At 44.0% G+C, this 11912-nt stretch overlaps 1 protein-coding gene across 1 annotated transcript in view; it reads right to left on the bottom strand.

The window, feature by feature from the left end:
* Positions 1-6639: 6639 nt before the first annotated feature.
* COLQ (collagen like tail subunit of asymmetric acetylcholinesterase) overlaps positions 6640-11912 on the bottom strand; it is a 65626-nt gene continuing 60353 nt past the window's right edge. The window contains exons 16-17 of the mRNA XM_054018719.1: positions 10374-10476; positions 6640-8459 (exon numbers count right to left, since the gene is read on the bottom strand). Coding sequence (XP_053874694.1) covers positions 8390-8459; positions 10374-10476 — 173 coding nt within the window. The 3' untranslated portion in view covers positions 6640-8389. The remainder of the gene's footprint in view (positions 8460-10373; positions 10477-11912) is intronic.

Here is an 11912-nt window from a genome sequence, read left to right as displayed (position 1 = left end):
GATTTTGAGTTCAATCTTTGGGGGGGCCACTCTGTGTGACAGTTGTTTGTGTTTCTCCCTGAAGCACAGCCACCTTTGTTGATTTTAATTCCCTGTACCTGGAAGCCATGTCATCACTCGCCCCTCTCTCCCTCCGTCAGACAATAGTTTCGCGCCTTTTTTCAGCCCAGACGCCATAGCACTGGGATCATGGAGCCCGCTCAGATCACCGTGGCAATTATGAGCACTATGAACACCACGCGCATTGTCCTGGAGTATATGCAGAGCCAGAACATGCCAAAGCAAAACCAGGCGAGGAGGTGATTGCCGCGATTGCAGCGCGGCAATGAGAGTGATGAGGAAATTGACATGGACATAGACCTCTCACAAAGTACAGACCCCAGCAATGTGCAAATCATAGTGTTACTGGGGCAGGTTCATGACGTGGAACGCCGATTCTGGGCCCGGGAAACAAGCACAGAGACCGCATCGTGTTGCAGGTGTGGGACGATTCCCAGTGGCTGCGAAACTTTCACATGCGTAAGGGCACTTTCATGGAACTTTGTGACTTGCTTTCCCCTGCCCTGAAGCGCCAGAATACCAGGATGAGAGCAAATCTCACAGTTGAGAAACGAGTGGTGATAGCCCTGTGGAAAATTTCAACGCCAGACAGCTACCGGTCAGTCGGGAATCAATTTGGAGTGGGCAAATCTACTGTGGGGGCTGCTGTGATCCAAGTAGCCAACGCAATCAAAGACCTGCTGATATCAAGGGTAGTGACTCTGGGAAACGTGCAGGTCAAAGTGGATGGCTTTGCTGCAATGGGATTCCCAAACTGTGGTGGGGCGATAGATGGAACCCATATCCCTATCTTGTCACCGGAGCACCAAGCCACCGAGTACATAAACCGCAAGGGTTACTTTTCAATGCTGCTGCAAGCCCTGGTGGATCACAAGGGAGGTTTCACTAACATCAACGTGGGATGGCTGGGAAAGGCACATGATGCTCACGTCTTCAGGAACTCTGGTCTGTTTCAAAAGCTGGAGGAAGGGACTTTCTTCCCAGACCAGAAAATAACCACTGGGGACGTTGCAATGCCTATCGTTATCCTTGGGGACCCAGCCTACCCCTTAATGCCATGGCTCATGAAGCCGTACACAGGCAGCCTGGACAGTAGTCAGGACCTGTTCAACTATAGGCTGAGCAAGTGCCAAATGGTGGTGGAATGTGCATTTGGATGTTTAAAAGCACGCTGGTGAAGTTTACTGACTCGGATAGACCTCAGCGAAGCCAATATTCCAATTGTTATTGCTGCTTGCTGTGTGTTCCACAATAACTGTGAGAGTAAGGGGGAGACATTTATGGCGGGGTGGGAGGTTGAGGCAAATCGCCTGGCCGCTGATTACACGCAGCCAGACACCAGGGCAGTTAGAAGAGTACAGCAGGTTCACTCTACTTCCCTGTAAACTAACCACCCTCCCCTCCCCCCTTCGAGCACCACTTGCAGAGCCAATAAAGTCATTGTTAGTTCACATTCATGCATTCTTTATTAACTCATCACAAAACTAGGGGGATAACTGCCAAGGTAGCCCGGGAAGGGTGCAGGAGGAGGGAAGGAAAAGGACACACTTCAGTTTAAAACTTTAACACTTATTGAAGGCCAGCCTTCTGATGCTCGGGCAATCATCTGGGGTGGAGTGACTGGGTGGCCGGAGGCCCCCACACCACGTTCTTGGGCGTCTGGGTGAGGAGGCTATGGAACTTGAGGAGGGGGGCTGTTGGTTACACAGGGGCTGTAGTGGCCGTCTCTGCTCCTGCTGCCTTTCCTGCAGCTCAACCATACACTGGAGCATATCAGTTTGATGCTCCAGCAGCCGAAGCATTGACTCTTGCCTTCTGTCAGCAAGCTGACGCCACCTAGCCTCTTCAGCCTGCCACTTGCTCTCTTCAGCCCGCGATTCAGCCCGCCACCTCTCCTCTCATTCATATTGTGCTTTTTTGCACTCTGACATTGACTGTCTCCACGCATTCTGTCAGCATGGGAGGACATCTGGAGCTCCGAGAACATATCATCCGAGTCTGCTGTTTTCTCCTTCTAATCTTCACTAGCCTCTGTGAAGGAGAAACATTTGCAGCTGGTGGTGGAGAAGGGAGAGGTGGTTAAAAAAGACACATTTTAGAGAACAATGGGTAAATTTTACTGTTCACATTATACAGCACATGTGCTTTCATTACAAGGTCGCATTTTTCCTCTTATATTGAGGGCCTGCTGGTTTGGTGTGAGAGATCACTCACGCAGTGGCAGGCAACAGATTTCGGCTTGCAGGCAGCCATGGTAAGCCACAGTCTTTTGGCTTTTTTAACCTTCTTAACATGTGGGAATGGTTTCAAACAGTAGCGCCCTCATTTCCCATACCAAGCACCCGTTGGGTTAGCCATTTAAAATGGGTTTGCAATGTAAAAGGAGGGGCTGCGGTTTCCGGGTTAACATGCAGCACAAACCCAACTACCCCCCACCCAATTCTCTGGGATGATCACTTCACCCCTCCCCCGCACCGCGTGGCTAACAGCGGGGAACATTTCTGTTCAGCCGAGCAGGAACGGGCACCTCTGAATGTCCCCTTAATAAAATCACCCCATTTCAACCAGGTGACCATGAATGATATCACTCTCCTGAGGATAACAAATGGATGTTGTCTGCATACCAGCAAACACCGGGACCATACGCTGCCATGCTTTGTTATGCAATGATTCCAGACTACATGCTACTGGCCTGGCATGGTAAAGTGTCCTACCATGGCAGACGGGATAAGGCAGCCCTCCCCCGAAACCTTTTGCAGAGGCTTTGGGAGCACATGAAGGAGAGCTTTCTGGAGATGTCCCTGGAGGATTTCCGCTCCATCCCCATACAAGTTAACAGACTTTTCCAGTAGCTGTACTGGCCGCGATTGCCAGGGCAAATTAATCATTAATCATTAAACACGCTTGCTTTTAAACCATGTGTAATATTTACAAAGGTACACTTACCAGAGGTCCCTTGTGTGTCCTCAGGGTCTGGGAGCATGCCTTGGGTGAGTTCGGGGGTTACTCCATTGATGGAGTCAAAGCACACGGTTGGGGTAGTGGTGGTGCACCCCCTAGCATGGCATTCAGCGCTGCATAGAAGTGGCATGTTTGCGGCTCTGCCCCGGACCTTCCGTTTGCCTCTCTGGCTTTGGGGTAGGCTTGCCTTAGCTCCTTAATTTTCACGCAGCACTGCTGTGCGTCCCTGTTATGGCCTCTGTCCTTCATGGCCTTTGAGACTTTTTCTAATATTTTGCCATTTTGTTTACTGCTACGGAGTTCAGCTAGCACTGATTCATCTCCCCATATGGCAAGCAGATCCCGTACCTCCCGTTCGGTCCATGCTGGAGCTCTTTTGCGATTCTGGGATTCTATCATGGTTACCTGTGCTGATGAGCTCTGCGTGGTCAACAGTGCTCTCCACGCTGGGCAAACAGGAAATGAAATTCAAAAGTTTGCAGGCTTTTCCTTTCTACCTGGTCAGTGCATCTGAGTTGAGAGTGCTGTCCAGAGCGGTCACAATGAAGCACTGTGGGATAGTTCCTGGAGGCCAATAACGTCAAATTCCATCCACATTACCCCAAATTCGACCCACAAAGGCCGATTTTAGCGCTAATCCCCTCGTCAGAGGTGGAGTAAAGAAACCGGTTTAAAGGGCCCTTTAAGTTAAAAAAAAGGGCTTCGTCGTGTGGACGTGTCCAGGCTTAATTCGATTTAACGCTGCTAAATTTGACCTAAACTCGTAGTGTAGACCAGGCCTAATAGTCAAGAAAAATATATCGTTGGGCTCATGTTTAAACATTTGCACAACCACACAACCATTTCAGGAAGAAGGTTCAGTGTCTCTGTCCTTTGGCATCAGCACTTGGAATTTGGCAGGGAGTTGTCCACTTGTCAGGGATGAGTATTTTGCAGTCCCTGTGAAAATTCACCTAAATATGGCCAAGATATAAGCTTCTGGAAACCCGCAGATTGCACATGTTTAGTAGTGACTTGTTAGAGTTTGACAGCTAAATGCTGTGTAGATTCCATCTATACTGAGCATGCACAAACCCAGGGCTGTAGTGGTTGAGCAGGACTTTTACTGCAAATGCTGCTCATTGCTGCTGTGATGCCAGGCCCAGAAAATGAGAGGAAGGAGACTGGATTCCTGTGCTCAATGCTGGCACCCAGGTTGTGAAGAGGAAGTGGTCTGATTTGACAGGGACAGGGAGGCCAGGCAAGGAAAGAACTGGGAGGTTGCAGGAGCCCGCTGTAGAAGATGCTATATAGGTGCAGAAGGGGTGGGAGGCAGAAGCTGAGGTGGGATTGGGATTGGTTATGGGCGGGGGAAGGAAAGCAGGAGCAGGGGGCACAGGTGCCGACTTTTCAAAGTGCTGGGGGGTGTGGCTCAACCCCTGGCTCTGCCCCAGGCCCTGCCCCCACTCCACCCCTTTCCCTAAGGTCCCACCCATACCCCGCCTCTTCCTGCCCATTTCTGCCCCCTTCCCTGAGCACGCTGCATCCTCTCTCCTCCCCCTTTTCCCCCAGAGACTTCTGCATGCTGCAAAACAGCTGATTACAGTGGGCAGGAGGCACTGGGAGGGAGGAGGAGGAGGCGCTGACCTGCAGGGCCTGCCGGTGGGTGGGAGGCACTGGGGGAGTTTATAGATGGGCTGCCGGTGGGTGCTGAGCACCCACCATTTTTTCCCCATGGATGCTCCAGCCCCGGTGCACCCATGGAGTCGGCACCTATGGCTGAGGGGGTGTATAGGAGCAGAGGTGAAGGGGACAGGAGCTGGGTCAAAGGGAGGGGTTGGATAGGAGTTGACGGGGAGGAGAGCAGTAGTGGAGGTTAGGAGCAGAGGCGTTGATAGGAGAGAGGAGGAGGGGGCAGGCTGAAGGGTCTATAACCATTAGAGTACACATCCCTCTAGGACTTGGAATTGAACCCAGGAGTCCAGAATCTCTGTGCCAGGGGTGGCCAACCTGAGCCTGAGAAGGAGCCAGAATTTACCAATGTGCATTGCCAAAGAGCCACAGTAATACGTCAGCAGCCCCCCATCAGCTCTCTGCCCCCCACTTCCAGAGCCTGCCACCCACTGGCAGCCCCACTGATCAGCGCCTCCCTCTCCCTCCCTACACCTTCCGATCAGCTGTTTTGTGGTATACAGGAGACTCCGGGGGAGGAGGGGGGAAGAGTGAGGGTACGGCAGGCTCAGGGGAGGGGGTGAGAAGGGGTGGAGTGGGGGCAGGGCCTGTGGCAGAGCAGTGAGCCCCCCCCAGCACATTGGAAAGTTGCCGCCTATAGCTCCAGCCCCAGAGTCCGCGCCTATCAAGGAGACGCATATTAACTTCTGAAGAGCCGCATGTGACTCCGGAGCCACAGGTTGGCCACCCCTGCTCTATGCAGTTCTCTGCTGACAGCAACTATCTGCAAAACCCATTGGCAAAATGTGTCTCATCCCCTTTTAGTAGCTAGTCCATATATAACAGCCTGCTATTGTGACCAGTTACTAAAGTGGTAGAGGTCTGTGCTGTGGAGCTAAAATCCAGACCCTGCTGAGTTGGGGGTCAGCATTGTTCTGCATGAAAAAGTGGGTTTTTTTAATTAGGAAATTATATTTAAAAAAAAAACTACATTAAAATAACATTAAGTTTATGAAGTCAAGCACTTAAAAATTAGAAAATGCCAGAATTAAGGCTGACTGTGCAACCTTAATTTGGCCCTCTTGTGTGTATGCATTATGATACAGTCTTTAATTACACAATCACATACTACCTGATCACATCATGGGCAACCTTAATTCTGGTGTTTCCTAACTTTTGAGTGCTTGACTGCAACCATAACATTCTTTTAACATAGTTTTTCTGCAATATATAATACCCAAAAAACCTAAAGGAGAAGGGCCATTGGGATTTATAGAGTATCTCAGAGGTTGCAGCTGCATGGAGCAGTTAGATGAAATAGAGATGAATTCATGGGAGAAAGCGAGGTGAGTGTGCAAGGGAAAAGAACATGACTGAGGTATAAAGGGTGTTCTCTGAGGAATAGAGAGAAGGTGGATGTCACACAACTGTTCAAAAGGCACAATAGAGCCAAAAATAAAAGGGCACAAACTCAGATAAAGGATGGGCCTGCCATTGTAGATGTTTAGAAGATGTCGCTTTAAGCAGAAGATAGTTAATATGGACCAAAGGCTGCTACAGATGTTTCAACTGTGAAATTCTATAAAGGAGTAGGTCCTATCAGACCCCCCCAGTCCTGCATTGGGGATAATGTCTAGTGCTGCACTCTTTCTGCAGCGTGCCTCCCCATAGGAACATATGGCCAGCATTACTATGGCACTGTTGTAGCTTACACCATCAGCTTGTACCAACACAAAGCTTGCTTATATGAAGGTTAAATAGATGTTCTTCCACAGGATATAAGATGTTAAGGATAAGTACACAAACCACACAACTCTAACTATGATAATTTATTAACACTCTTGCTTAAAAAAATTGAAAGCAGGAAAGAAAAGAAAGACTGATCATAAGATCAATGAGCTGGACTACAAACAATATTGGCCTTGCCTCATAACAGCATAAATAATACAGGAAAGAGAGAGCCACAGAGAGTGAATTAACTGCCTTTATTTTTATGCCAGTGAATTCCAATATTACTATGGGCATGCAGAATTAAAGCCAAGTCTTCTACACGTGTGGTAAAAGATGTATATATTTGTTGGTTGTTTTAATGTATTATCATTGTAACATAATATCCACCTTTATTTAACCTTTACAGAAGTAACTGTATATATGAGAATTGTTGCAGTGCTATCACTGGTACATGTAACTCATGCATTTCAAACATTCACATACAGGATTTATGACAAAGCAGAAACAAGTGGCCCATATGAAAATGAGAACTGAGTGTGAGGCTTATAACCGTAAATTCCTTTGATTGCAAACTTGTTACATTTGCATGTAGCATATTCAATATTCTTCCCACATAAAATTTGCTCTTTAAACATCTACTAATAAACAAATACATAAATTACCCTGAATGCTATTTGAGTTCACATACCAACTTTTCTGAAAAATAAAAACAATATATATATATATCTATATATATAATCTATACAGCATATAGACTGAAGGAGAATCCATTAACACACTATTATGAGATTAGTCCTATAGAGATATGAAAATAAGGATATATACTCAATAGTACTGAACGCTAGACAAGAGTAGAAACAGACAGCAACGGATAGGACAGGAAATCTGGAGTGTAGAACTTGACCAAACAACTGATTAAGATCAGGTGGATGAGGAAAAGAACGGGGAAAGTAATGACCTCTGGTGTAGAAACCAAAGTGAAAGTGAACAACTAAAGGGCCACATTTTAATTTTCACAATAATTTTTATGCTATCTTGGGAAGCTCTAAATCTAAACCATCCTAGTCTACGTGGGATCAGTAATAACACAGAATACAGCCAGCTTGACAAAGGATAAGAAAATGAATTGTGTTAAATTTTTGCCTTCTTTTATAGTCTGATCTCCTCCTAGGAGACCATATTCCCTGGCCATTCCACAGTTTGTCCATCCAGTTTGGCCTTTGTGTTCAACAACTGTGGGCCCTATATGAATCACTTGCATATGCATACATACACGCACACATACAAACACACATCTCTACGTATCTCAACTTCTTATCTATTGTATAAACGGTCAGTAAAGTCAATCAGTTCCTTTCCCTGATTTGCTGTCCTTAAAAACACTTACTGGACTGAATCCACCTGTAAGGGTTTTGGTTAATTTGTAGTCACTGAAACTATAATTCATGCGGCTACAACGCATACAAAGTTCACATTGTAGTAAAAGAGTATATAGTCTCTATAAACACCGCATCCAGGATATGCCTTGTGTTTATGTTGAGAAAGTCTAAAAACAAAAACCCTGAAGAGTTTGTATTTAGGTCTAACAGTGCTAAGTTGAGGTACTGTTGTCTTGTTACACAATATTCCTGTTTAGTGAAATTCAGTTTTCCAGTGGGTCTGGCGGTTCTGACAAAGAGCAGTTCCCATAGGCAGCCATGTGAAACACAAGTCTTATTGGCAAATGCTGTTTGACATTTTTCTGTTAAGACAGGATGCAGTGGTCCTATTTTCTTCCAGTCAGACTTATTAAAAAGAAAAACACATCTCAAAGAGCCATCAGCAGCATGATATTGTTTTTTCCCCCCACACAGAGGTTTTGTAGATTTCCCAGTCCATCTCAGATTGATGATAGTGTAGCACCTGGTGTTTCTGTTACATGTGGGATGCTACCCACTTTTGTTTTTTGTGTTTTGGATTTGAAAAAAATGCTACTTCCATTTTTCCTTCATGTGAAATACCGACACTGTGTAGAGTCAATATAACAATGAGAAGTACACCGTAATTTTCCATAAGACCTAAGACAAAAGAGAATGTGCATCAGTTGCAATGTATGAAATATTTGACCATTAATGCATTTTCTTTTCCTTTATAAATTTACAAATATTGGATATGGATTGACTGTGCCTAATTTGCTAGAACCCTTTAATATCCAAATTGCCAACACATTGTACATGGGCTCTGACAGTAACTTTCTGGAAGAATCAAGTCCATTCACATAAATATAATGACAAGAAACACCAACCACCAATACATCTGACAGCAAAAGAGGGGTACAATTTCCAGCTATACTCTACATCATTCACCACTGCCAGTGAAGTTGATCCAGCAGAGTCCAATATACACTGGGGTAAAATTCAGGCCCTATTGAAGTCAATGGGAATTTTTCTAATCCTACTTCCTCCGCAAATTCATTGTATAATCGTAGGTAAATCACATAGGGCCTAATCCAAAACCCAATGAGTCAATGAATGTCTTTCTATTGATTTCAATAGACATTAGCTTGCGCCCTTAAATTCCGACCCTCAATTGTCCATTTCTGTAAAATAAGGATAACGATACATACACATCATGGCAAAGCACTTTGAAATACCTGGTGGAAAACACTATATAGGTGCCAAGTATTATTATGGTATCATGTGTGCGTGTGTAGGAGGCAGGAGAAATTGTCTTAGATTCATTGATTTCAATTGAGATGTGATGATTTATGCAAGCTAAAGCTCTGACCCTGAGATTTTTATGCAAATGCAATTTTGATGAGGGTTTTAAAAAAAGACGATTTAAATGATCTTTCACAGTCTAGGTATACATTGAAGCTGAGGTTTCTCATAAGTCACTAGTGGTTTTCAGTGTCTCCATTTTTACGGTACCCCAGCTTAAGACAATGAAAGCGGGACTGATTTTTCAGAAAGGAGTTGCCCAACACATTCTGAAAGCCAGACCCCTTGAAGACATCTCAAGTTGTCATCTAAAATTCAGGCACCCCAATAACTAGTCACTTTTGTAAACCTTGGCCTAAGCAATCGATCTTATCAAGCTGTGCAACCTCTTATTCTTTGACTGTTCCAGCAATTGCACTATGAGGATTAACACAACAGGCAGTTTGCAGAAATGTCCTGTGGTTTCTTATCCCTGTCAATTAGCACATTATAGTTTCACAAACTATGAGGACTCTGCGCATAATTTAATTTACAAATTAAATGTTTCCTGCTAGATAGTAATGATACCTGACAGTGAGATAGAGGTATGACTATTGGAGGTAAAATGCTGACCAGAGGAAGCCACTTACACAAATGCAGACCAGGCAAATCAACAATAAGCAGATGTTGCAATGAAGTATGCTGCCAAGCAGAATTACAGCTTTGCATTTGTTGTTTAATATTTTTTGCAGATAGTTCTGGTCTTTGAAAATGCCTGCACTAATATATGACTGACTGGTTCAGAATCAAAGGAATCCCAGATGGTAGACCCACAAGCTGGGCTCTTTCCCAGTAAAGGTGACATGCATAGGATGAAATTAGTTTTGTGCCTTTTTTTCCTTTCTTACCATGTAAATAACAGTGACCTTATTTTTACAGTAGAAATTCTGGACTTGCCTACTCTTGAAAATGTTATGAAAACTAGTCTAATGATAACACCAGAAAAGCAGGAAAGCTGAGATTTTCCAACACATATTAACAGATTAAGGGCAATTATGCCCATATATGCAACATGTGTGTCCAACTCTCATTAACCACAATAGGAATCACATGAATGTAGCTGAGAGTTGAATTGAGCCTAAAACTCAATACAATACAGTTAGACTATATATGAATATAATTTCCAATTCATGCTTTAATAACCACACATGCTTTAGTGAAATACATTCTTGCAATATTCTTTTGTTTTTAGTGCTCAATCAAAAAATAAAATGAAGATAGGTTTGTCCATACCCAGGGAGATATGTTTTACATGTCAAATATCCAAAATCTTTTCCATCACAATCTTCTACTCCCTCATGTCGGTAGCCATCTCCACAGTAAGCATGGTGGCATCCTAATGAACATGCAAGAAAAGGGCACCTTCACAACTGAGACAACCAAGTCAAGGATGCAGGAAAGACAAGCAGGACCATATTATTAAGGGCACAACATGAAACAGGGAATCTAACTGGCATCATAGAAAGACTGCCCACTCAGAAAGGGCTGGTTGCTCTTCGTTATAAAGAATGTTCTTTGACTCAAATTTAAGTGATTAGGGAAAGGGAATGGTTTAGGTTAGACAGGGCTTTAGGAATTAACCAAAGGAAGCATAAAATATGCTTAGGATAAACTTTGGGAGTTGGATTTTCAAAAGCACCTAAGTGACTTGGGAGCACAAATCCCATTGAAAGCTGTGGGACTAGTGCTCCTAAATCATATAGGTGTTTCTGAAAATCCCAGACCGGCTCTCTCCTTGCCATCTCATAATATCCAAGTATATCTACTGAAAGTAGGTTCCCCTACACAAGGATGTGTTATGTAGACCTATTGTTTCTCCATAACACCAACAAAAAATAATCCCATGTATCCGTGTACAGTGACTGCCAATGCAATGTCAATATGCATGCAAGGTTACCCCAAGATGGGAGAGTGGAATTATTTCCTATTCCAAACTGCAGGAAATCAGCTATCCAAGTCAGTAGCAAAACTCCCATTGATTTAAGTGGGAGTAGGCCTTGACTAGGTCCATACTGTGGTATTCAGAGAGACCTTGGATTGGTAACTGTGAACCAACCTTGACTTTTTATGGCAATTGCTGTCTGTATCACTGTAATCATTTTTGGCTGGTCAATAACTGGCATTTGATTTTAAAGTCTGTGATTTTTCTAAGCATAACTTTAAAAGTTGAGACTATGTTCATTTAGCTGTGAGGCAAAAGTTAAAGGGAATTTAATCATTGTTAAGCGAACTACATTGATTAAACAAGCATGCAGAAAGGGTGGGGGGGAGTTGAGGATAATTATGAAAATTTGGTAATTTACTAATTGTTTATTTGTTAGAAGGCAGGGTGGTCTCTCCTGGAAATAACTCATTTATTGCACCAGCAGTCTATTTGTCAGAAATTGTTGCTTCTATATAAAGAACAATTAATCTGTTATACAATTAAATCAATCCAAAAGTTAGCTGTTTTCTTTTGATTCTGCCAAAGAAGAATCACTGGCAGAAGTACATAGCTCCACAAGAAGAAAGTAATGAATGTTTGTTTAGTTTTCATGGGTGCTTAGTTTTCAGCTTTTTAGACACCTCAGTGTCATAACTGAATAGGGCTTTATTCACTGGAAACTACACTCAGTTTATAGCACGCTATAGTCATGTCATGGGTTTTCTGGGACAGAGTGTGCTCACAAAGAAAGGAGGTGGATGTAGAAGGGACAAAAGAAGCTTGCATTTTTCAGAGTCAACAAACACTCATTCTGCATTGTGAAAAAGGCTCATCTCTCCTACGTTCTT

This window comes from Malaclemys terrapin, chromosome 2 (assembly GCF_027887155.1).
Source record: "Malaclemys terrapin pileata isolate rMalTer1 chromosome 2, rMalTer1.hap1, whole genome shotgun sequence".
NCBI lineage: Eukaryota > Metazoa > Chordata > Testudines > Emydidae > Malaclemys > Malaclemys terrapin.
The sequence above is the reverse complement of the archived record's forward strand: the minus strand, read 5'-3'. Positions and strand labels throughout refer to the sequence as shown.